Here is a 27,028-nt window from a genome sequence, read left to right as displayed (position 1 = left end):
AAGCATGAGCTACAGATCTTTCACACTGCATCATACTTATGTTATATTAAATATGGAAAAGGAAATAATACTGTGTGGGTGGGAACTAATGTAGTAACATTGTTTTTCATGTCTAGTCCCTTCAACTAAAATGTAAGATATTTTTTAACATTTTGCGCCTGACCGGAAACATTCAGCCAATGTTTACCATCTAGAAATCATTTTACACCGAGAAAAACGGCGAGTGTCGCCAAAAAAGTAAAAAATCTATTTACATAAATCCCTTTTTAATTACTACACAACTACATTCAGTCGAATTTCTTATCATCTAATAAACAATTTAAACTGAGAAAAACAACGCGTAGGATTGTTGTTTTTCTAACCCTAACCCTAACCCCTGTTATGACAGGCCAGTTTACATGAATTAAATACATTTTGTAGTAAAAGATGAAGATGATTAAATACATTTGGGAAAAGTTTAAAAGTTGTCTTACGTGGCATGTCTCAGCAGGTTGGTCTTTTGGTCTTTTACGGAGCTTTTCTCTCGCGTAGGATGAGTTTTCAGGTTGGGTTCAACTTTTTCACAGACAGGTATTCACAAAAGTCAACATGTCTCGAGTCCAAGTGCAAATGAGCAAATCCGCCAGTCTGCGTGCTTTACGTCACCACGGTCGTGCGTGACCTTTTCGTCTCCATGACAATGACGGATGCACATGCGTGCGTGATGGAGATGATGTGCAGTAAATCCATTTAGTACATGTACGGCATCAATAAAGGGATGTGTGTGGTATTTGATTGACACAAGTAAACTGACAGAAACTGCTGAGTTACTGCAGGTCACACCATCTTCACCCAACCACCCACCCAACTTTATGCATTTGTTTGTAATTTTATACACACAATAATGAATATAAATCTCTGCAGACAGTAAATATAAATCAGTGCATGTTTCCATCAGCTATTGGAATATATAATCCCAGTGGAAATTACATAATTTACTTTATTTATTACTTTATTATATAATATACTTTAATTGGCCAATAGAGGGTGGTAGGGCGCCGCCCTCCGTAAACCACAAAAAAAGAAAGAAAGAAAAATAATAATAATAATAACATTAAATCAATCATATTTTCAATATTTGTGTGTTTAAATAATGGAATACATCCAAAGAAAGAGAACTTTGCTGAACAAACTACGTGTGAAAGAGCTCGGCCCAGATAAGCCTGACCTTGATATCAGACAGAAAGCTATCAAAAAAGGGAAGCTCATGTTACTATATATGTAGTTATATGTAAGATTTGAGTTCAACCACTTGATATACATTTCTATATTGTATGTCCTTTATACAGTGTAAGAATATAGATTCTATATATAGATTGTATATGAATAAATAAATATTGGGTTTGGAATAAATACTGAATGGGTATGTAAGAGATTCATTTATACACATGCAGTAGGTGGATATGTACAGCATATGAATCCATACATGTTTATATACAGTACATACAGCACACCTAGATTTATATATAATGATGTACATATATTTACATGTTAAGAAACCCAGTGTGTATTTAAACTATAAATGATAATTTATAGGTATAGTTGTTTAGTGTTGCACAGTTATTGCTTTCCTCCTTTCTAGAGAAAGTTTTTACTCTTTGATTCAGAGCAGCCGGCTCAAATCTGACCATCTGTTTTAGATTTTCTGTAGTTGTGCTGTATGTGTCTTGATTTAAAGTTTACATTGCTAGTTTGTCAACCAGAAATTTGCCACCAAATAACAAAATGATGGTATGTGGCGCTCCAGTATGTAAAGCGTGTGTATGTAGAGCACACATACAGTAATGGCTGCATTTCATCCCATCTCTCTCCCCTCCTGTTTCTGTCACAAATGGCAGTGTCTATTTTTAGCTGCAGATTGATACAGTGAAAAGGGATGTAGAAATTGGCGTAGTGTTGTCTCAGGAGGAGGGTTGACTGGAGTGATTTTTTTCATATGATAGTAACGCCCTTTCAATAGACAGGAATTGACCCCAATAGTGTGAGCTGTACACTCCCTGAACCCACTTTTTAACCTATTTTTTCACTAAAAACGGAAATACAGTAACTATATTCAGCTTATAGTATCTAAGAAGTAACAAAATACTGAACAAATAGTATCCAAGGAAGATACACTGCTGCAGAAAAAACACTTTTTTCTACCATGCTTCATTAACCCTGAGAGAAATTACCTCAATTAATAAACCTAAATAACCAGGAGGGGGCACTGTAGTACACAAAAATAGAAAGTAGAACAGATCACCACCAAAAACTACCTACTTACTGTTTGGCCCACAGGAGCTCACTAAAGCATCACACCTTTACTGTTTAATGTTTTTAACTTTTTTTTTTTGCTTTGTTCTGAAGAAACGTAGCTGAAGAAATGGTAGCTGGAGAGGTGTCAGTTCACCTCCTGGGCATTGCCGAGGTGCCCTTAAGCAAGGCACCGACCCCTCCCCAACTGCTCGCTGGGCGCTCCTCAGGGGGGCTGCCCATCACTCCACCATCTCTTTTCATAATTGCATGTCATGTCTATGAGCTCTTGTACTGCATGTGTGTGTGTGTCTGGGTCAAAAAATGCATGTAAAAAAAATAGAGTGTAAAAAGAATTACCCTGTGGTGGGAAGTACATCTTCTAAAACGTGGACGTGGACATAAAGATTCTTCCATTATATAATAGTTGTGTTGTTTTGTTTGTTTTATATGTTTTACTCACTGAATCTTTTTTTGTAGATTTGCAGTAATCTGCATACCAAACAGTGCAATAATGTATAAATTATTTATGCAGTTTAGATCCTTTTAATCTCTGCAATTTAAATGAAAACATTGAGCTTATTATCTGTGCAATTTTCATGAACCCATTGTAAATCTTTCTATATGCCCACCACAGAGGGCACATTATCTTGTTTATGTACTATTGGAGCATCCAAGAAGGAGGTTTTGCAACATTCTTTTTAAACATGGGGGCAATTTCAAGCTAAATTTAAACTTTTTAAAATACTACACTTTGATACTCAGTGGTAAAAAATTACATATCCCAGGCTAGCACAACTGAAAAGGACTAAACTTTACAGGGAATTAACATAACAGCCCCCTATAGTGAAATGGGAGATTAAAGTGCAAGATTGTGAATGATCTCATATAAAAAAACTAACATTAGTTGTTTCCATTGGTTAAAGGATGAGGCGTTTTAATTATAATACAATTGTGATGTGAACTGGGGTTTCGTTTCAGTTTCAGTTACTTTGAGTATTGGCCTACTATTTGTTTGTGACCAGGTTGTAACACAGTATAAGACTATTCTTAACACATAGGTGTTATTAAGATTACAATCTCAGTCATCAAGAGTCACATCCATTTCCAGTTGAGGCGCTTTGCACTTTGTCATATTATGATTTTATGATTTAGCACTTGTGTTTTGTTTGGGGAGAAACTTGTTCATGTCAGGTAGGAAAACTGATTGAAGATCACATGACCTGTATGCCAGTGCCAGCGGATGTTTTTGTAATATTGTGTTGTTACTCCTTTAAGAACAATCTTTATTGCTGTTGTGGATTTATTGAGGAAGCAAAGAGAGAAAAATATTGTTTACTGCTCATCTAACTTGGGTTTCTGGTAAGTCCTATCTTATCTTAGCCAATTAACAACCTGAGGTAGGTCAATATATTTAACAATGTCTTTAATGTTTGAACAGGTAGGAATGATAATTTTTTGTTTACTACCCCTAATTTTTTCATGTTTTCTTCATATGAAGTTAGTCAATATTTCTAATCTTAAACTTCAGGTAGGATGACATTTCTATCTAGCACTGTCTTTATTAGAACCTGTCAGTGTTATCAGACCTGAATTGATTTTAGATACTGATTTTATATTTTGATAATCCACATAATAGTAATTAAAATGTGTTTGCATCTCCTAAAATTTTACAGTGCGATTTCCTAGATAGACACACCTTTGAGAATAGATATTAAAATATACTCCATAGAATTTGAGTAAACTTACTATTCAATGCATGAGATCTACATGCCAACATACAGATACTCATAAATCATTAATGTTTCTGTTTTCAGTGTTTTACAGATGCCATTCTTGAAAAAATAAATGTTATCAAACCGATCTCCTGCACGTGTCTCTTATCTTAAATATTTCTAGTAAATTAAAAACACCTTAAGACACATATAAGTGGTATTGACACAGAAACTACAGAGAAAAACATAGACTGGCTACTTTGAGAATGGAGATGACAATGCATTTTCCCACTGTTGCTGCTGCTGCTCTCTCTGCTCAGCTCAGCTTCAAACAGAGTCTGACAATGAAGTCATTCCACTTGCAAAGGAAACTGAACCCCAGAGAAGAGAACCAACAAATGCTTCAGACCGACAACAGACCTGTGTGCAAGACATCCATGCTGTGGTGAGAGAGATGAGCATCGCCTTGGCTGAACAGAGAGTGGAGATAAGGCACTTACAGCGAGAGAATGAAGGTAAAGTTGTATGTATGGTAAAGAAGAAAGAAACAGCAATAGGAAATACGTCTTTATAGTAGGTTTTATCGCTCATACACAAATAACATAAATGCTATATGCAAACAATGTCTTTTTTTTCTATAGCACAGGCAGCTAAGCTGAGAGAGCTGGAGCTGCAGAAGACTGAGGTGGACAAGCTGAAGCAACAGCTACAAGGTATATATGGATATTGAGTAATGACAAACAGTTATAGGGTTTGTCAAAATTAGAGATGAAGACACTATATTAAAACCAGTGATGATAACATACTTAACTTTTAACTTTTTCTTTATTTAATTCAGCACAAACAGCAGAGCTGATCACCATTAAAGCCAGAACAAATGTCACAGAAAACCAGGTGGAGGCTCTAAAGAAAGATGAACAAGGTGAGACTTAAAACTAAATTAAAAATTTAGTAATAGAACAAATCAGTTTGAATGTTGGAAAAACTTAAAACCCCACTAAGAATGCTGACCATTGTACCCATCACATTGCTATGACATTAGTCACTTTAAAATAAGTATGCCTCTTGCTCTTTCTTAGTCAAACAGGTGGCTTTCTCAGCCTCTCTGTTGGCTTCAGGATCAGGAACTCTTGGACCATTTAACACACACACTCCTCTGGTCTTCAGGCATGTCCCCACAAACATTGGGAATGCCTACAACCCAAACACAGGTACTTTAATCCACAAATTTCAATAATTAATTTAACTATTTGTTTATGTTGTTTTCAACCTGGTTGACTGATTTTGCAACAAATAATTATCCATTTATATTCTCTGTCAAAAACTTCCATAGGTTTTTTCATTGCACCAGTGAGAGGAGCCTACCACTTTGAGTTCTACATAGGTGCACATGGACATGCTTCACATCCTTCAGGTGCTGTGTTGGTAAAGAATGGAGAGCATATTTTTATTGCATATGAGCACCAGCCGTCCCATTATGCGAGTACTTCTAACGGAGTCACCCTGCTTCTAGAGGTCGGAGATGTTGTGTTTTTGCGTCTGTGGCACAACACAAGGATATTTGACAATGAAAATCACCATAGCACCTTCAGCGGACATCTGCTTTTCACCATTTGAGCAGGAAATTAGTCGGGTTTTTTTAACCTGAATCTGTAAAAACATTTGTAAAAAGTAAATTTACAATATGTATCCTGTGTATGAAAACTGGATGACAAATCGTCATAGCAACAATAATTTGTAAATACATTTTTATTATTGTGTTGCCTTACATTTAAATAAAAAACAAAACATATCATTGCAGAAGTGCCTGGACCTTTCTTTAACGAAGAATGAATTTTGTTTAAAAAGAAATAACCTCTCATTGCTGGCAGGAAAACCAAATAAATGTGTCATATCTGTTTGTGAGTACAAAGTATAATAACAATAGTTAGACCCAACCCACACTCAAACAGCACCACTCAAACAGAACAATATAATGTACATACAAGTAAATTATAATTTGTAGATACAGTTGATTTAGTTTAGTATTACAGAGTTATTGACCCTATTTGACTGATCCAACTGTGGCCTGCAGAGAGAAACTGTTAGCGTCTGGTTGTTTCAGCTTACAGTGTTCTGTAGCGCCTACCAGAGGGCAGAAGTTGGAACAGGCTGTGTCCTGTGTGTGGTGTATGAAGGGCAGGTTGTATCGGCCTGCTTTGGTTTCCTCCTTGTCGAATTGTTTAGGTTCAGTGCAAAAGTGTCTAGATGGGATAGACAGAAGTTCTTACTCTTCTTCTGGCAGCGGGTATCAATCTGACCATATGTTTTAGATTTTCAGTAATTGTGCTATATGTGTGTTATTTGAAGTTTACATTGCTTTACATTATTTGTCTCCCAGAAATTTGCCACCAAATAGCAAAATGAAAGAAATGCAAAGCATGTGGCAGCCGAGTAGCTAATCTGGTAGAGCATGTACCACATATAATAACTGAGGCCTGGGCCCTTTGCTGCATTTCATCCCGTCTCATTCCTGCCTTTTCTGCCACTGTCAGAAAAGGCAGTATTTTCTGGTGCAGACTGGTACAGTGATGAGAAGTGATGTGGTTAACTGGAGCAGTATTGTCTCAAGAGGAGGGTGGACTGGAGTGTGTTGTTGCATATGATAGTAGTGCCCTTTCAAAACAAGAACACAAATGTGTTACTACCAAAAATTCTATATTTTCAGAACTTGGAGGGGCAGTTGGTTTGTTATTCATCCAGGCAAGCTACACCGCAACACCACTGACTGTCATTTTTGCTTAAAAACAAGCAACAGAGAATAGAGAATAATAGGAGGCAAGAAATTTTCTAAAATATCAGTTTTAAAATGTGGATTCAAAGTGGCGATTCTTACACAATGGCAACAAACTTGAACTCGCTGTTAAACATTTTTTTCACTAAAAACAAAAATACAGTAACTATATACAGCTTATAGTATCTAAAAAGTATTAAAATACTTATGAATAAATTGTGTCCAAGGCAGCCATGTAGGAAGATACATTGCTGCAGTAGAAGAGAGAAATTCCCTGAATGAATAAACCTGAATAACTAGGAGGGGGCACTGCAGTACACAAAAATAGAAAGTAGAACAAATAGCGATCACTGAAAATACATACTTACTCTCTCTCTCTATCTCTCAGAGTACTGACAAACATGAATACTGTAACAATACCTGCAGATAAATGTATACTCATTTTTTAATTCTAATTTATTGTTTCCATATAAAGAAGAAAACTTCATAACAATGCAGTGCAAAACCAATAATGTTTCTGTATATATGCAATCTGCATCCTCATCCTCCAAAAAAAAAAAGAAAAAAAGAAAAGCTTATTATCTGTGCAATTTTCATGAACCCAATGTAAATTCTGATTCAAAATCAAATATCCTCTTTTATCCTCTATTGTTAAACCATGCAAAATTGTCATAGCTGTCTGGAAATCAGAAACGTTTGTTTTGGGCAGAAGTACTTATGTTTGACGGACAGTAGAGGTAGAAACAATAATCTTTTTCTTGCACACTGGGCCACCTAAGGAGGCACATTATCTTGTTTATGTATGCTTAGTGTGTGTTTACTGTGTCTTATGCTGCTACTAGATGCTTCCAAGAGGGAAGTTTTGCAAAATTCTTTTAAACATGTGGGCAAATTCAAAATAAAAACATTTATAAATACTACACTTTGATACTCAGTGGTAAAGAGTTACATATTCCGGTTGTAAATGATCTCAACCGACATTAGATGGCGATTTTTATGATTTGTTTTTAGGGGTTGGGTTGCCAACTTTTCACATTTAAATTTTCAATAGCTGTAGTCACAGATGTTGATAAGATTACAAGCTCATTCAAAACAGTCACATGTATTTTCAGTTGAGGAGATTTGCACTTTCTCATATTATGACTTTATGACTTACAGCTTGTGTTTTGTTTTGGGAGAGGCTTGTTCATGTCAACGCAGTGAAGATAACATGACCTTGTATGCATGACTGCTACTTTGTTACAGCAGATGTTTTTGTAATATTGTGTTGTTGCTCTTCAAGAACAAGACTTTATTACTGTTGTGGATTTATTGAGGAAGCAAAGAGAGAAAAATATTATTTACTGCTCATTTCACTTGGATTTTTGGTAAGTCCTATCTTATCTTAGCCAATTAACAACCTGAGGTACAGTAGGTCAATATATTTAACAATGTCTTTACTGTTTAAACAGGTAGGAATGCTATTTTTTGTTTGTTTACTACTCCTATTTTTTTTGTTTTTTCATATGAAGTTAGTCAATATTTCTAATCTCAAACTTCAGGTAGGATGACATTTCTGTCTAGCACTGTCTTTATTCGAACCTGTGTTATCAGACCTGAATTGATTTTAGATACTGATTTTATATTTTGATAATCCACATAATAGTAATTAAAATGTGTTTGCATTTACAGTGCGTTTTCCTAGATAGACACACCTTTGAGAACAGATATTAAAATATACATAGAATTTGAGTGAACTTACTATTCAATGCATGAGATCTACATGCCAACATACAGATACTCATAAATCATCAATGTTTCTGTTTTCAGTGTTTTACAGATGCCATTCTTGAAATAATAAATGTTATCAAACAGATCTCCTGCACGTGTCTCTTTTCTTAAATATTTCTAGTAATAATTACACACCCTAAGACACTATATAAGGCTGGTATTACGTTTACTGATACTTTTAATAATCCATAAAATACTAATTAAAATGTGTTTACAAATCCTAAAATTTCATAGTGAGATTTCCTAGACATACACACCTTTGAGAATAGATATTAAAATAAACTTGACAAACTTGAACTTTGGTAAACTTGCTATATTCGCAACATCTAAAATTTCACAGTGAGTTTTCCTAGACATATACACAAATAGATAATAAGATGTACGTCTCTGAGTTTTGGTAATCTTTCTATTCAAGGCATAGGATCTACATTTCAACATACAGATACTAATAAATCATTTATATTTGTGTTTTACAGTTGCCATACTGAAAATAATAAATGTTATCAAACAGACCTCCTCACATGTCTCTTATCTTAAATATTTCTAGTAATAATTAAACACCCTAAGACACTATATAAGGCTGGTATTGACACAGAAACTACAGAGAACAACATAGACTGCTACTTTGAGAATGGAGATGACAATGCATTTTCCACTGTTGCTGCTGATCTGCTCTCTCTGCTCAGCTCAGCTTCAAACAGAGTCTGACAATGAAGTCATTCCACTTGCAAAGGAAACTGAACCCCAGAGAAGAGAACCAACAAATGCTTCAGACCGACAACAGACCTGTGTGCAAGACATCCATGCTGTGGTGAGAGAGATGAGCATCGCCTTGGCTGAACAGAGAGTGGAGATAAAGCACTTACAGAGAGAGAATGAAGGTAAAGTTAGTAGTGAAGGAAGTTTTAGACTAGTTTAGCATATTATCAAATCTAACATACTGTCATGTTTTCTTTATTTAAGCACAAGCAATGAAACTGAAAGAAGTGGACCTCCAAAAGATTGAGCTGGACCTCCAGAAGACTGAACTGGACTTCCAGAAGACTGAGGTGGTCAAGTTAAAGCAACAACTTCAAGGTACTTGTCAAGGAACTTGTCCCTGATATTGTATAGTGGGGAAATACAAATAATATAAGATCAATGTTACAAAAACAAATACAACAACTTCAAGGTACATCATATGTCTGATATTTTCTAATTAAAGTGACTTAAAATAGTGTGTCATAAGTTCAAATGAATGAATGATATAATAAAAATCAGTCTGAGTATTTGTAATTTGTAATTTGTTCTATAAATGTTATTCTACATGAACTGATTTAAGTGTTTTATTTAACAAAATATCTAAATGTTCAATGTTCAAACTTTTAAAAAGACAGTGATGATGAAATAACAAACATCATTTTCAGCACAGACAGTTATGCCATGATGTCACTTTTTTTTCCAGCACAAACAGCAGAGCTGATCACCATTAAAGCCAGAACAAATGTCACAGAAAACCAGGTGGAGGCTCTAAAGAGAGATGGAGAAGGTAAGTCTCAAATTAAAACCAGAAATGTCCTGTTTGAAAAGGTTAATTCTAAAAATATGATCTGGTGGATGGTGGATAGCACAAAAATAAATAAAATATATGTGCTTGTTCCACATTAAAGTTAGAACAATGACATCGCTTTATATCTCTCTCAGTCAAACAGGTGGCTTTCTCAGCCTCTCTGTTCGCTTCAGGATCAGGATCAGGATATATTGGCCCATTTAACACACACACTCTTCTGGTCTTCAGACATGTTGTTGCAAACATTGGAAATGCCTACAACCCAAACACAGGTACCTGAATTCACAAATGTCAGTAATTAATTTAACTTCTTGTCTATGTTGTTTTCAACCTGGTTGACAGATGATGCAACAGACGATACTCCATTTATATTCTCTGTCAAAAAATGTCCCACAGGTTTTTTCATTGCACCAGTGAGAGGAGCCTACCACTTTGAGTTCCACATAGGTGCAGGTGGACTTGCTTCACATGCTTCAGCTGCTTGGTTGATCAAGAACGGAGAGCATATTTCTTCTGCATATGCGCTTCAGCCATCCGGTCATGTGACAGCTGCTAATGGTGCCAATCTGCTTCTAGAGGTCGGAGATGTTGTGTTTTTGCAACAGTGGGCAAACACAAGGATATATGACAATGGAGATCACCATACTAGCTTCAGTGGACATCTGCTTTTCACCATGTAAGCAGGAATTTTTTGTGAGCTAGCGATGCATAAACTGTATCAGTGTATCAAGACTTGTTAATTTATTAGTCATTTATCTTTTCCTTTTATATGAAAACTAATTGACAATACTGCACAACAACAATAATATTTTATAAAGTGCATGATTTTTTAAAATTTATTTATTATTATTTTTTTTATACCTGCATCTGTTTCTGGGTTTGTATCAAATTTGTAAAAAGTAAATCATATAAGCATATATGATAAATCCTCCATTCTCCTTGACCAAGCTTGGTTATGTACTTCATCTTCATCATTGATAAATAAAAATCTTCACAACACACAGTAGTTGTGTTTTGATTACTCCATTTCTAATTATAATGTTGTAATATTTCTTTCTGCCTGTTCATTCACATTCAGTTTTTAAATGGCTTTCATCACAAGCACTGACGAAGCACAATCACCACACAGTCTCTCTGATCCATTTTCAATTGAGAAGCTTTGAACTTTGAACTCATATTATGACTTTATGACTTTGAGTTGTCTGCCAGTGAATGTTTTTGTAATGTGTTGTTGCTCTTGAGGACCAGACTTTGAGGCTATGCTGGATATATTGATGGTGTAAAGCGAGAAAAATGTTATTTATTACATATCTAACTTTGGTTCCAGTTAAGTCTTATCTCAGTCAATTAACAACCTGAGGGAGGTCACTATATCTGAGTGTTATCAATGTTTGAACAGGCAAGGCTGATATTTTTCTTAATTTACTACTCCTTCAATTAATTGTTTTTATGTCAAGTTGGGAAGATGACATTTATATTCACCTAGTATTGTCCTTTTTTAGAACCTGAGGTGATTTTAAACACTGATTTTAACATTTGATACTGTTAATAATCCATATAATACTAATTAAAATGTGTTTACAAATCCTAAAATTTCATAGAGAGATTTCCTAGACATACACACCTTTGAGAATAGATATTAAAATAAACTTGACAAACTTGAACTTTGGTAAACTTGCTATATTCGCAACATCGAAAATTTCACAGTGAGTTTTCTTAGACATATACACAAATAGATAATAACATGTACGTCTTTGAGTTTTGGTAATCTTTCTGTTCAGGGCATAGGATCTACATTTCAACATACAGATACTAATAAATCATTTATATTTGTTTTTTACAGTTGCCATACTGAAAATAATAAATGTTATCAAACAGACCTCCTCACATGTCTCTTATCTTAAATATTTCTAGTAATAATTAAACACCCTAAGACACTATATAAGGCTGGTATTGACACAGAAACTACAGAGAACAACATAGACTGCTACTTTGAGAATGGAGATGACAATGCATTTTCCACTGTTGCTGCTGATCTGCTCTCTCTGCTCAGCTCAGCTTCAAACAGAGTCTGACAATGAAGTCATTCCACTTGCAAAGGAAACTGAACCCCAGAGAAGAGAACCAACAAATGCTTCTGACCGACAACAGACCTGTGTGCAAGACATCCATGCTGTGGTGAGAGAGATGAGCATCGCCTTGGCTGAACAGAGAGTGGAGATAAAGCACTTACAGAGGGAGAATGAAGGTAAAGTCAGTGAGGGAAGTTTTAGACTAGTTTAGCATATTGTCAAATCTAACATACTGTCATGTTTTCTTTATTTAAGCACAAGCAATTAAACTGAAAGAAGTGGACCTCCAGAAGACTGAGCTGGACCTCCAGAAGACTGAGGTGGTCAAGTTAAAGCAACAACTTCAAGGTACTTGTCAAGGAACTTGTCCCTGATATTGTATAGTGGGGAAATACAAATAATACAATATCAATGTTACAAATTAAAAACAAATACAACAACTTCAAGGTACATCATATCTCTGATATTTTCTAATTAAAATAGTGTGTCATGAGTTCAAATGAAAAAAAAAATCAGTCTGAGTAATTGTAATTTGTTCTATGAATGTTGTTGTACATGGGTCAAATTTCATGAACCGATTTAGGTGTTTTATTTCACAAAATATCTAAATGTTCAATGTCTAAAGCAAACTTTTAAAAAGACAGTGACGATGAAATAATAAACATCATTTTCAGCACAGACAGTTATGCCATGATGTCACTTTTTTTTCCAGCACAAACAGCAGAGCTGATCACCATTAAAGCCAGAACAAATGTCACAGAAAACCAGGTGGAGGCTCTAAAGAGAGATGGAGAAGGTAAGACTCAAATTAAAACCAGAAATGTCCTGTTTGAAAAAGTTAATTCTAAAAATATGCGCCTAATTTAAAAACAGATCTAGTGGATGAATATATAAAATATATGTGCTCGTTCCACATTAAAGTTAGAACAATGACATTGCTTTATATCTCTCTCAGTCAAACAGGTGGCTTTCTCAGCCTCTCTGTCGGCTTCAGGATCAGCATTACTTGGCCCATTTAACACACACACTCTTCTGGTCTTCCGACATGTTGTTGCAAACATTGGAAATGCCTACAACCCAAACACAGGTACCTGAATTCACAAATGTCAGTAATTCATTTAACTTTTTGTCTATGTTGTTTTCAACCTGGTTGACAGATGATGCAACAGATGATACTCCATTTATATTCTCTGTCAAAAAATGTCCCACAGGTTTTTTCATTGCACCAGTGAGAGGAGCCTACCACTTTGAGTTCTACATAGGTGCACAGGGACATGCTTCACATGCTTCAGCTGCTGTGTTGTTCAAGAACGGAGAGCATATTTTCATTACATATGAGCATCAGCCATCTGGTCGTGGGTCTTCTGCTAATGGTGCCACCCTGCTTCTAGAGGTCGGAGATGTTGTGTTTTTGCATCTGTGGGCAAACGCAAGAATATATGACGATGATAATCACTTTAGTACCTTCAGTGGACATCTGCTTTTCACCATGTGAGCAGGAAATTAGTCATTTTTTTGTGAGCTTGCGATGCATATACTGTATCAGTGTATCAAGGCTTGATAAATAAAATTGTCATTTATTTTTTCCTTTCATATGAAAACTAATTGACAATACTGCAAACAACAATAATATTTTATAAAATGCATGAGTTTTTTATTTTTTATTTTTTTCACCTGCATCTGTCTCTGGGTTTGTATCAAATTTGTAAAAAGTAAATTTACAGTATTTACCCTGTGTATGAAAACTGGATTACAAAGCTTCACAGCAACAATAATTTCTAGATATTAAATTAACAATGTCGGACCAAAAAAAGCATGAACATTTTTCTAGCTTGTAGACCAGTGACCTATTGGAAAATACTTACACTGTAGATCCATTGAGTATGAGCATTTAGGGTAGTTGTGGCATTATTATGTGAAGACACAGACAAGCCAGAGAGGATTCTTTAGAATTGAGGCGGCATCATGTCATCATAAGCATGTATGATAAATCCTCCATTCTCCTTGACCAAGCTTGGTTATGCACTTCATCTTCATTGATGAATAAAAATCTTCACAACACACAGTAGTTGTGTTTTGATTCCTCCATTTCTAATTATAATGTTGTAATATTTCTTTCTGCCTGTTCATTCACATTCAGTTTTTAAATGGCTTTCATCACAAGCATTAACGAAGCACAATCACCACACAGTCTCTCTGATCCATTTTCAATTAAGAAGCTTTGAAATTTGAACTCATATTATGACTTTATGACTTTGAGTTGTCTGCCAGTGAATGTTTTTGTATTGTGTTGTTGCTCTTGAGGACCAGACTTTAAGGCTATGCTGGATATATTGAGGGAGCAAAGCGAGAACAATGTTATTTATTACATATCTAACTTGGGTTCCAGTTAAGTCTTATCTCAGTCAATTAACAACCTGAGGGAGGTCACTATATCTGAGTGTTATCAATGTTTGAACAGGCAAGGCTGATATTTTTCTAAATTTACTGCTCCTTCAATTAATTGTTTTTATGTCAAGTTGGGAAGATGACATTTATATTCACCTAGTATTGTCCTTTTTTAGAACCTGAGGTGATTTTAAACACTGATTCTAACATTTGATACTTTTAATAATCCATATAATACTAATTAAAATGTGTTTACAAATCCTAAGATTTCATAGAGAGATTTCCTAGACATACACACCTTTGAGAAAAGATATTAAAATAAACTTGACAAACTTGAACTTTGGTAATCTTGCTATATTCGCAACGTCGAAAATTTCACAGTGAGTTTTCCTAGACATATACACAAATAGATAATAAGATGTACGTCTTTGAGTTTTGGTAATCTTTCTATTCAGGGCATAGGATCTACATTTCAACATACAGATACTAATAAATCATTTATATTTGTGTTTTACAGTTGCCATACTGAAAATAATAAATGTTATCAAACAGACCTCCTCACATGTCTCTTATCTTATATATTTCTAGTAATAATTAAACACCCTAAGACACTATATAAGGCTGGTATTGACACAGAAACTACAGAGAACAACATAGACTGCTACTTTGAGAATGGAGATGACAATGCATTTTCCACTGTTGCTGCTGATCTGCTCTCTCTGCTCAGCTCAGCTTCAAACAGAGTCTGACAATGAAGTCATTCCACTTGCAAAGGAAACTGAACCCCAGAGAAGAGAACCAACAAATGCTTCTGACCGACAACAGACCTGTGTGCAAGACATCCATGCTGTGGTGAGAGAGATGAGCATCGCCTTGGCTGAACAGAGAGTGGAGATAAAGCACTTACAGCGAGAGAATGAAGGTAAAGTCATTTGTAATGTAGTCAGGGACGTTTTAGACTAGTTTGGCATATTAGCATGTCAACATGTGCTAATTCAGGCTAACACAAAGTATAGCTGAGGCTGATGGCAGCATATGTACTTTTGGTTTAAACCAAAGTATGGACTAATTATGATGTTGATGAAATGTTAATGGGGTCATAAAAGACGTTGCAATCCATCTTTGTGGAGAACATGAATGTGTGTACCACATTTCATGACAATGTTTGTGAGATATTTTAGTTGAAAGGCACTTACCACCAAATGTCAAACTAATTGTAGTGTTAATTAAAAATATTGACCTGTTAAGGGTAGAGATCATAGGGTTATTACAGTTTATCCTCTGGGGACAAATATATCTGTACAAAATTTAATCAAAGTAGTGGACTGACTGGATAATTGACCTGCCATCCCTCATGCAACCGGCATGGCCAAAAATAACCCCACAATTACAGTAGTTGTTGTTTGTGTGATGTTTCTTTATTTAAGACAAGCAACTAAACTGAAAGAAGTGGACTTCAAAGCGAGCGAACTGAACGGACTTCCAGAAGACTGAGTGGTCAAGTTAAAGCAACAACTTCAAGGTACTAGTCAATGAACTTGTCCCTGATATTGTATAGTGAGGAAATACAAATAATACAAGATCAATGTTACAAATTCAAAACAAGAACAATACAAGGTTGTGCAATCATGTTATCATTTTTTATTTTAAGTGCAGACAAATAAATTGAAAGAACTGGACTTACAGAAGACTGAGTTGGAAAAACAAAAACAACAACTTCAAGGTACATCATATCTCTGATATTTTCTAATATAAGTGACTTAAAATAGTGTGTCATGAGTTCAAATGAAAAAAATAAAATCAGTCTGAGATTTGTAATTTGTTCTATGAGTTATTGTACATGAACTGATATAAGTGTTTTATTTAACAAATACTAAATGTTCAATGTCTAAAGCAAACTTTTAAAAAGACAGTGATGATGAAATAACAAACATCATTTTCAGCACAGACAGTTATGCCATGATGTCACTTTTTTCCAGCACAAACAGCAGAGCTGATCACCATTAAAGCCAGAACAAATGTCACAGAAAACCAGGGTGGAGGCTCTAAAGAGAGATGAGGAAGGTAAGTCTCAAATTAAAACCAGAATGTCCTCTTTTGAAAAGGTTTAATTCTAAAATATGCGCCTAATTTAAAAACAGATCTATGGATGGTGGATAGCACAAAAAAATATAAAATGTATGTGCTCGTTCCACATTAAAGTTAGAACCAATGGCATTGCTTTATATCTCTCTCAGTCAACAGGTGGCTTTCTCAGCCTCTCTGTTGGCTTCAGGATCAGGAACTCTTGCCCATTTAAACACACACACCTTCTGGTCTCAGTCATGTTGTTGCAAACATTGGAAATGCCTACAACCCAAACACAGGTACCTGAATTCACAAATGTCAGTAATTAATTTAACTTCTTGTCTATGTTGTTTTCAACCTGGTTGACAGATGATGCAACAGACGATACTCCATTTATATTCTCTGTCAAAAAATGTCCCACAGGTTTTTTCATTGCACCAGTGAGAGGAGCCTACCACTTTGAGTTCTACATAGGTTCACATGGACATGCTTCACATGCTACAGGTGCTTGGTTGGTCAAGAACGGAGAGCATATTTTCATTGCATATGAGCATCAGCCATCTGGTTATGGGACATCTGCTAATGGCGCCACCCTGTTTCTCGAGGTCGGAGATGTTGTGTTTTTGCGTATGCGGGTAAACACAAAGATATATGACGATGGAAACCACCATAGCACCTTCAGTGGACATCTGCTTTTCACCATGTGAGCAGGAAATTAGTCATTTTTTGTCAGCTAGCGATGCATAAACTGTATCAGTGTATCAAGACTTCTGGTCTGATCTGGTTCCCTGTGGAATATTAAAAACAATATTAAAACAGGTGTTTTTGAGCATTCAACAGCTTTCCCAGTTTTTTGTTGTCCCTCTCCAAACTTAAAAAAAAAGTTTTGTTCAGTTTGAACATTCAGTTAAATATATAGTACAAGTCAAGTTTGGACACACCTTCACATTCAATGATTTTGTAGATTAATGCAGAAGAAATTCTGTTTAAAAAGTGTATGATAAAAATTATATGTATATTATAGATTGTTATAGGTAGACACCTTTTGCCACAGTTTTACACACTGTTGGTATTATTTCAGTCAGTTTCATGTCTCCCGTAATGGTTTTCCCATCCGTCTTAAAGGTGTTCTCATATAAGCTGAACATTTCTTGGCTGCTTTTCCTTTACCCTGCAGTCCAACTTATCCTATACTATCTCAGTTGGATCTCAGTTAGGTCAGGTGATTGTGGCGCCCAGGTGATCTGATGTACAGTAGCACTCCATCACTCTTCTTGCTCAGATAACTCTTAAAGAGCCTGGAGGTGTGTTTAGATCATTGTCCTGCTGAAAAGCAAGTGATGGTCCTACTATGCTCTCACCAGATGAGATGACGGGATGAGATGCAGAATGATATGGAAACTATGCTGGTTCAGTGTGCCCTGACTTTTTAAAAACATTTGCCACAGTGTCACTAACACTAACACCCCCACATCATTATACCGTGCTTCATAGCAGGAACTACACATGCAGATACAATCTGTTCACCTTCTTTGTGTCTCACATAGACTTCAAGGAACTGTGTGGAGAACATCATAGCTGTGATAATGAACCTAATAATAGTGACTCATAGACTAAAATAAAAAAGAAAATAAGGATAATACTGTTTGAGTATAAATATTCCAAGAAATGTTATCAAATATACTGTTCTGTTTTTAGACAAAATACCTAAATGATAATGGCTAAAGTAAACTTTTAAATAGACACTGATGATGAACTATTTGTTATAGTAATTTTCATCAGAGACAGTTATGTCATGATGACACCTTTTTCCACATATTTCAAGTTGCATCTTCACGTTGTAGCTACAGTAACTGATGCATCTCATTTTAATAGGTTGCAGCTATGTTTAAATGTCTAGTTTAACTTATAGCTATAGTGCAACAGCCCGCAAAAAGCAGGCAAACTGTTTAATGAAGTTGGCTGGAGGGCTGAAACTAATTATTTTTAGTCATTTTAAAAAAATGAAATATTCAGTGTAAAATCAATGTGACTGTAAATGTAAGAAGTAAAAGATTGTCCATCAGTTTCCCAGAGGCCGAGGTGATTTCTGAATAGCTCGTTTGGTCCAATAATCATCCTAAAACCCAAATGTGTTCAATTTACTAAACAACAAAGTAGCAAATAAGTTTTGCTTTATAAATGACAAACAATTAATTAACTTGTTTGAGCTTTAGCCATAAATGATAAATCAGAAACTGGGAGGGAAAACACTTGATGTGTCTTTCACTGGTCATTTTCTTTGCTCACAAATACACAGTGGACATTTCATTTAAAAAGCACACAGGTTTTATTGCATATCAATTTCATGTATAAATTCTTCATAGCATTGGAAAGATTACATTTGGTATACATCGCTATTCTACAGAATTAACATCAGAGTCATATCTTTTCAATGAAATTTCTCTAAAGTACATCTTCAATAATCACAAGCATCAAAAGAACTGCAATTTCAGAGTTGTTCAATATTATTCTACAATCCTTTATTGTTTTTCATTATGTCTTGTCCCACAAGTCTTTTCTATGTCTTTCAGAGCCACCTGTAAGGCAGTCAAGAACTTGAAGTCAAACCTACTAACCTAACCACATGTACAATAAGTGCATCTACGGATTTATTTTTTTCTTTTCTTTTTTTTTTTCTCATTTTTTGATTTGATACACATTTCACAAATGGACATCATTATGACTGCTAAACACGTCATGCACAATATCTTTTTTTTTTGTTTGTTTTCAATAAACATAACAGAGGCGATATACAACTCAGATTCAAACAAAACAAGCACCATCCATTTAAACCCATATTTTTCAATGATTTTTTTTTTCTTCAGACAAATGCATCATTGTTTTTCATTCTTTAAAATACTATACAGTTAAAAAGAAACAATATGTATATTTTTTACTTTCTCCTGTAACAGTGGGGGGAAAACAGCAACCATGTTCTATTATGCTGAAACATATTTCAGTGACCATCTGCCAGAATACTTTCTGAAGTTGGCAAAATGGAATACTTCAATGCCTTCAATTACTTTGCTTTACACAGCGCGTACTTATTACAGTAGTCCATGACATGAATTACTACATATAGTCAACCTAAAAACTTAGCAACCCAAGTCTTTACATTTTATAACCACGAGTTGGAAAAAAATGTGTTTACCTTGAATGAAATCTCATTCAGTAGAATTATAAAAAAGACTTCTGTCTTTAGAAAAATGAGATGATGCATCAGTCCTAGCATCACACCACCACCACCACCACCACCTGCTGTGGTGAAAAATTACAGTGCTTCTGTTTCAGATTTTTCCTAACTCTCCATGTTGAGCATGCGTTGCTCATCTACTGAAAGTGAAACTAGTCTGAAAATGTATCTGTTCTAAGTTCTAGAGACCTAAGCCTGATCAATTTATGGCTTGGACCCATATGGTTTAAGTACTAGTTTGAAAATACAGCATCAGGCCTAGTTCTGAAAGTCCCAGTACGCAGGGAGGATCAAGGCAACAATGATCAACAATGCTTACCCCCCCTACCTCCTGCAGCTATCTACAGTTATCTACAGTAAATGACTCACGCCCTCCATGGCACAGCTACCTTATAGACCACATGGAATGAGTTTTCAGTATGATCTCACAGGAAGAACAGGGAATATAAATTTAAACTCATAATCAAGTGTTTCTGATTTCCCCATCCAGAATCAAGCCATTTTTTTGTTTTTAGGAAGGACCGACCAGCAGAATTACGATGTCCATTTTAACACTATCTGTGGTTTAGTTTACTTTTTTTTTTTTTGGTTTCATGAGTCCTTGCTTTACTTCCTGACCGGTGATTTTATCCAATACAGTGGAAACCAGATGTCCATCCAGATGTGACTGTGTGTTTTAGACTTTTAGACCATGTAATATAGGACAACTAACTAAAAAAAGAATATTCATTGGTTACACTAGTTGTACCAAATGAAATACAGAGAAAGGGGAGCTTGATGTGTGGAAACTAGACAGATTCAATAGTGTGATAACATAATGCCCTTTTCTGACATTCATAAGTTGCCACCCTCCCCCCTCCCGCCGCCATAACACTTGAGCCAATTTGAACAAGACACATTCAGCATACTGGGTAATGGTTGAACTAAAAGAAAAAAATAAAATAAACACTGCAGGACGTTACAATGCCAAATTGGACCTAAAACTAACTACAGCTATCTTTCACTATAAATAAAAACAATTAATTTCATGGGTTCTTTCCATTTTGGCACACTAACGCATCAAAACCAGAGATTCAGAATCTCCCTCACGCTCTGATAGGCGTTCAATCCTTCAGCAACAAGAAAAGAGGGATAAAATGACTTTTCTTCATTTTCACTCCTCCAGTCATGACGAAACAACCAAAAATAAATACATACACACACTTCTGAAATCAATTTTATAAGAGCGTAATAAGAAAAAAAAAAAAAAAAAAAAAAATCTATGACAGCAAAGGCAAGACCCTTGGAAATGAAATGATTGTCAGAGAACAAAACATTTTCTATGGGTTATTTGGCACATACCACTCTTGCTATGAACATCTAGGTTATTTTGTACATCATATGACAATATCATACAATTTTGGTCCTTCTCTAAAATAATTATATTAACAATTTAGCACTGTGGTGCCTACAAAGAAACAATACTGTGGTATCTAAGAGGGAAAAAAAGTAAATAAAATTAACACATGACGATGAAATAAACAAGCAGAGAAAGACTTTCCTCATTTTTTTTTCTGAGTATGATTTAAATTCATTTTCAGCATGATCAAATCGGGTAACCAATTACGATGGCTAGTGTCCCAGATAGCTCAATAAAATCACCAGTTGCTGTGCACATTTGAACATCATTCTCTGTGTAATCATTCAAAAATCAACAGTCTACTGGAACTGTCATTTCCTCAAGTAACATTTAGTGTGGTGCTATTGTTGATTCTGCAGTTCTAACTGAAACAAGATCAGTAAATGAGTCGCCCATGATTGATGGGATAAACCTGGAGACAATAGTGCACGCGCCCACTATGTTCCTAGTGAAACAGCACCACCTTGTGGACATGCAGTGCTAATGCAGTGCTGATGCTGCAGTGCTTGTAGTAGGCGGTGTACACAGACTTTAGAGACATACTAGTCATTAAGTGTCTTTATGAGAGCCTTACGTAGGGTCTCTGTGGTGCTGGGGTGAGCCTTGTGGACTTGGGGAGGATCAGAGTAATGCAGAGTTTTAATGCTGTTGAGAAGCATTCATCATGTCCTTCACATCAACAGGAGCTTAGCAGTGCTTTCTCTTTGACAGAGTCTTGCGAGACGCCTCACTATGGGACAATCTCTCCCTCCTCTCTCTCACTCACTCACTCACACAAACACAAACAAACACAAACAAACACACACACACACACACACACACACACACACACACACACACACACACACACACACACACACACACACACACACACACACACACACACACACACACACGTATCCACACAAACATATTCTTTCTACCTTGAATGTATGTGACACTGAATTCTTCTCCGTCCTCCACGTCTTCTCACTACTCATGTCCACTCAATCTTTTGCTTCTGTCTATCCTCTTCCTCCCACTTCCTCTTTCTCTCTGCCTCTCTCACTCTCACTCTCTCTCTCTCTCTCTCTCTCTTTCTCTCTCGTCTAGATGTGGTTGAGCGGGTGAAAGCTGCTTGTCTCAGACGGTCCACCTCCCATGCTCAGCCAAGCGTCCAGAGAGTTCTGGGAGGGCGCGTGCAAAGGGTTGTTCTCCGAGAGCGACAGCATCATTGCATAAGCCTGCAAGAGAAGACAGGTGACTTTTAACAACAGGAAACTTTACAGCTCCTTATTCTTTTGTCCAATGACCTGTCAAGAAATTACAGTTTTGGTTTAATAGTTTAACATTTCTGTTGCTTTAGCGATCATTTCTAATGGTAATAATAAGATTGTCAGGCCACTTGTGTTTTTTTTTTGGCCCCTGGCTTTCATTGAAGCAGTATTGCCATGTTCTCAGATGAGATGTAATAAACAATAATTATCCTGTTAAATACTAAGAAAAAGTAAGAAAGACAGGAGCACTTTACATGTAATATGTTAGTACATTAAGTGAGAGAAAAAGACATTTTTTATCAAAAAGTTTCAGCAAATGTTAACCTTTTTTTTTTTTTAAATTAAGCACCTCAACATGTGAAAGGATCCCTCTCATCGCTTTATTTCTCGATCAGTTTTTTGTCCTTCCTTGTGTCTTATCGGAACAAACAAGCCTTTCCTGTCCCTCCCTCATTTAGTGGACATCCAAAAGCCAGTCACATACCTGGGTTTTAGCCTGCCTGTACAATGTCTCTTTCAATGCCTCCGACTCTAGTGAAGTGTTAAATATGTCTTTAACGTCAAAGGGTTGCTCGCCACTGGCTGCTTTACGTAACCCCTCCAGGCTCTTGGGAAAGGTGGGCAGACCCTCCAGGTCCAAGAGAGAGCCCTCCTCCTCTATACACCTGCACACGAGGGTTGGATGGATGAAATGGCGCAGTATGGATGGGTTGGATGGTGGACGGATGGATGGGTAAATGTATGGACGAAAAGATGCAGGGAAGGGATAGATGAAGAGTTAATGCGATGAAGGAGGAAAGTTAAAAAGAGGAAATGTAAGAGAAAGGAAATATGAAGAGAAGAGAAAAGGAGATGTATCATTAATAAAAGGACAGGTAGAGGGAATAACAGGGAGAAGAAAAAGGAGAGAAAAGAAGGAGCAGGAGCTGGACTGTAACTGAAACACTGACTTTTGAGTTTAGATCTTTACGTTTAATCCATGTTTTAATTTTGTCTGTCTTTTCCAGTGTGGAGAGTTGTTTAGTTTTGACATTAGTTATAATATAAGAAGGTATAATGGGTGGTTTCTGTTGTTGTTTGCTGTGGTTGTTAAGTATAGATTCTGTTTTTTTGTATAGTTGACAAAATAAATACCTGCGAGTGTGTTCATAGCTCATAGCTAATGGAGCCGTCTCCGTCTCTTCCTCCTCCTCATCCTCCTCATACACTCCTGTTGTGACGGGAGACGGGGACTCAGGTGCCTCGTCATGAGACTTCTCTGTCAGGCTGCCTTCCTCCTCTTCTTCATCGTCCCCCTCCACTTCCTCTTCCTCCTCCTCCAGCCCCTGGAGCCCTAGCTTGGAGTTGGACAAACTGTGACTGGGCGGGCGCTCCTCCTCAGCCTGGTCTGATCTGGAGAGGGATCAAAGGTCAGAGCAGAGAGGAATTGTTACTAATGTTGGCAACTGTTTCTGAAACCATTGCCTTATTCCTCATGTATTCGTGACATTTCAGTGTATTTAGAGCTCATGTAAAGTTATGTTCATCCTGTCTGTGGAGCTGCATGTTTCTGAAAACTGTGAGTCTACCAGCTAATAAGGGAGGGTGTAAGGAAAAGGGCTATAAATATGAATCATGGGCAGTAAAATATCCAGAGTTTTTTTTTTAGAGAATGATGAGCATAGGAACAGAAATGGAGCACGTATAATGGGGAAAAAAAGAGCTTTGTGCTCATTTTATTGTTTTCCTACAATGATTACGAGCTTATTTTAGTTTCTTCCATGAGAAGTATATCCAGTTTAGAGCTTGGTGGCTGTATTACCATTTCCCGACTAACTAAAGACATGACTCATCACAAGCAGAGAGTGAAACATAAATAATCTGTTGACAGCACGCACAGTCCAACTCCAGTGTCCACACAAACAACATGGGTGCTGACAGTCTGCCTGGAGTGCTTTTCAAATGGGCCGCACATGATTAATTGACTGGCTCTTCAGACACAGAGCAGGAGATGGCCCGCTTCAGACTGGTTCCCCTAAATCCTGTAATGGTGGAACATACTTTGTGTGACTGAAGGAAGACGATGGTTGATCTGCAAACAGGCTATCAGCACACCACCATTACGACCTGCCATCTGTACATTTTCCAGCCAGCACCCCGACTCCCCCCTCCATCACCCCAGACCACGATGTCATGGCTCATGATATCATTTCCTTTGGGACGGCAAATTTACCCTTTCCATTTTTTGCCACACAGTGGACATTTATCAAATCAGACAGGATTACCTCTGGGAAGGGCTGCACAGGGACAGGATTGGGTCACACACAGTGGGTGGGTAAATGTGGGTAGGGGGACTTTCGGAGTGGTGGTGTTGAGGGGGGGGGGGTTCTCCTCTTTCAATCTAGATTAAATATCACCATAATCAAATTGCAGAGCTAGTTGGCGGGGAAAAAGTCCATGCCTGAGTACAGAGAAAGAAGCGTAGCTCTGACATAGGGGGCCCTGGATTTTGTCATTTAGTCTAAACACGTCAGTTGGGTGTTTGTGTTAGCGGGCTGGGGGTATGGATATAGCGGGTGGATGGGGGAAGAGCTCCATCATCAGTGGATCTCCTAGATAAATGCCTCAACCTGAGTCCCCCTTAGGGTCCAAACTGCCAGCCATTGTAACCCAGACCCAGACAAGGAACCAGCTCCAACTGAAGTTTTATCCAAACCATATAGCTCAAGCCATGGCCTGGGTCCTTGTTCCAGCTTTAATTATGACCTGGATCGTGGTCCCTCAGAGACAGATACCTCTTTAACACTGCAGTGCTGGAAATATCTGTGTACATCTAAACCCTCTAACTTTTTTGTTTGAATCTTCCCACCCTCAGCGCAGCAGTGCTGCCTCAGCATCTACGAAGTCCCCAGCTTGGAAACTGGTCAAACAAAGTTTTCATGTGAAAACCAGAGCTACCAGGGACTTTTATTTTGACTGGCTATGATGCTGAAAAAGGAGTTTTAAAGGGAAGGAAAACTATGTTGCAAGAGCGGTTAAGAGCGATTACAGATAGTCATCCATGAATGTGTGTTTGCATTCGCCATTTGACTTCAGTCACTCAGAGGGAGAATAAACAGTGGGCTGTCTGGTGGGAGGATAGAAAGCACAATACTTAGTCTGAATTACAGATATTAAAATGTCAGGCCAGCTTGTTGTGGATGAGACTCAGTATTGATCCCAGATGGCAGAGGGGCTAAATTGCCACTGGGTCTGCTGGCCATAATGCGTGTTGACAAGAGGGAGGGGGGATGATGGAAGAAGAGACAGACAGAAAGTGAGACTACCAGAAAGGAATTCACTTTGAGAATGAGAGAGAGAGAGAGAGAGAGAGAGAGAGAGAGAGAGAGAGATGAAGAGTGCATAGAGTCAAGGAAAGAGGCAACCACTGACTGAGAGAGAAAAACATTTCATCCTCCATTTCTTTTCCGATACCCTCTTCTTGCCTGAAACCTCTGAAGCTTCCCACCAACTGAGCTCCTAACACTGAAAGCATTTCAGTACTTCAAGCAGGGAGCTGACCTTTTGATCCGCTGGAGTGGATGTTAGGTTTAAAAATAAGCCAACCATTTTCATTATTTTACAAGCAAGTTATGGTTTTTAGATTGCAGGAAAAAAAACAAAAACACAGGATGATCATTCATGCCAGTTACTGGTGATGTCCCAAACTTTTAAAACTATGTACTGAAATATAAAATCATGAAATTCAGAATGCACCCAAGACAATTAGAAGCAACAGTTGCAAAAGTGTGGACAAATTGTGGATAGTGTCAAAAATGCTGCAGGCAAATCTTAGAAAACAAACTAAGTATAAAATAAAATTGTAATTTTAATATTTGTTTTATTTTTGTCAAAATAAATTAGCTGCAGATTAAAAAAAAAAAAATGCAGTTAAATTAACCGTTAATCCAACTGCGACTGCTGTATGCAGTCCAGTGTGGAATTAGGATTTAGCTCTGATGTTGGTTGCCATACACATTATAGCCACTAGAGAGCACTGTGCACCAACTACTAGTATGAAGAACAGAAAAAGAAGGAAGAAATAAGAGCACAACTGTAACTTTTAGTTTAACAGAATGTATGTTTTTATCCTGCTTATTCATACATATCAAGACTGCATGTTCTGATAAGAAGGAATATATAAAAAAGTGAAACATTTCACCAGTACTTCTTCCTTTAGAGTTTGGATTACAGTTAGATTTAGGATGAGGTTGGGGCAAGAATTAGAGCTTGGCTTGAAGAGTACAAGGTTAGACTCGTGGATCAAATGTAATTATTGAAGACCTTTGCAAAAATCTTAATTCAAATGTGGTCCGTGAGAGTGAGTTTTCGTGTTACCTTTTATCCGTGGAGCTGGAGGCCTGGTTCATCTCACTATTGGAAATAAAGTTGCGGATTTCTGAGAAGTACGAGTCCTCCTTCTCATCTAAAAGTGCATGATTGTCTGGCTCGGAGTTTGGGGAGGAGATGGTGGTTCCTAGGTTGGAAAGCATCCCGGACTGTTGGCTCACTGTT

At 36.9% G+C, this 27,028-nt stretch overlaps 4 protein-coding genes and 1 long non-coding RNA gene across 13 annotated transcripts in view; 4 read left to right on the top strand and 1 right to left on the bottom strand.

Annotated features, from left to right (window-relative positions):
- The first annotated feature begins 4,311 nt into the window (after nt 1-4,311).
- LOC104939814 (complement C1q-like protein 2) lies at nt 4,312-5,700 on the top strand. Its single transcript, XM_010756363.3, has 5 exons — nt 4,312-4,501; nt 4,628-4,699; nt 4,825-4,908; nt 5,066-5,197; nt 5,320-5,700. Exons 1-5 carry the CDS (start codon nt 4,441-4,443, stop codon nt 5,601-5,603), a joined length of 633 nt encoding a protein of 210 aa, XP_010754665.2. The 5' UTR covers nt 4,312-4,440; the 3' UTR covers nt 5,604-5,700.
- Nucleotides 5,701-9,081: 3,381 nt separating this feature from the next.
- On the top strand, nt 9,082-10,823 carry LOC104920230 (uncharacterized). The gene is made up of 5 exons (XM_019256647.2): nt 9,082-9,410; nt 9,493-9,606; nt 9,974-10,057; nt 10,213-10,350; nt 10,475-10,823. The coding sequence occupies exons 1-5, from the start codon at nt 9,161-9,163 to the stop codon at nt 10,756-10,758; spliced, it is 870 nt and encodes a 289-aa protein (XP_019112192.2). The 5' UTR covers nt 9,082-9,160; the 3' UTR covers nt 10,759-10,823.
- A 1,174-nt stretch (nt 10,824-11,997) lies between these two features.
- LOC113747686 (uncharacterized) lies at nt 11,998-14,030 on the top strand. The gene is made up of 5 exons (XM_027288236.1): nt 11,998-12,326; nt 12,406-12,498; nt 12,863-12,946; nt 13,106-13,237; nt 13,362-14,030. Exons 1-5 carry the CDS (start codon nt 12,077-12,079, stop codon nt 13,643-13,645), a joined length of 843 nt encoding a protein of 280 aa, XP_027144037.1. The 5' UTR covers nt 11,998-12,076; the 3' UTR covers nt 13,646-14,030.
- Nucleotides 14,031-16,032: 2,002 nt separating this feature from the next.
- Nucleotides 16,033-16,591, top strand: LOC109137927 (uncharacterized). The gene is made up of 3 exons (XR_003463784.1): nt 16,033-16,060; nt 16,190-16,261; nt 16,518-16,591. It is a non-coding gene; the product is annotated as an uncharacterized LOC109137927 (long non-coding RNA).
- A 2,324-nt stretch (nt 16,592-18,915) lies between these two features.
- prdm16 (PR domain containing 16) overlaps nt 18,916-27,028 on the bottom strand; it is a 247,692-nt gene continuing 239,579 nt past the window's right edge. For 8 of the 9 annotated variants that reach the window (XM_027288338.1, XM_019256715.2, XM_019256717.2 and 5 more), the window contains 3 exons: nt 26,852-27,023; nt 23,630-23,887; nt 22,315-22,462 (listed from right to left, as the gene is read on the bottom strand). In XM_027288338.1, coding sequence (XP_027144139.1) covers nt 22,450-22,462; nt 23,630-23,887; nt 26,852-27,023 — 443 coding nt within the window. In that variant the 3' untranslated portion in view covers nt 22,315-22,449. Of the gene's footprint in view, nt 22,463-22,979; nt 23,161-23,629; nt 23,888-26,851; nt 27,024-27,028 lie in introns of all 9 variants that reach the window. The other variant, XM_019256721.2, reaches the window with a different exon arrangement.

The sequence above is a fragment of the Larimichthys crocea genome, chromosome XV (genome assembly GCF_000972845.2).
Source record: "Larimichthys crocea isolate SSNF chromosome XV, L_crocea_2.0, whole genome shotgun sequence".
In the NCBI taxonomy this organism is placed as follows: Eukaryota; Metazoa; Chordata; class Actinopteri; family Sciaenidae; genus Larimichthys; species Larimichthys crocea.
This window is presented reverse-complemented; position numbering and strand designations above follow the sequence as displayed.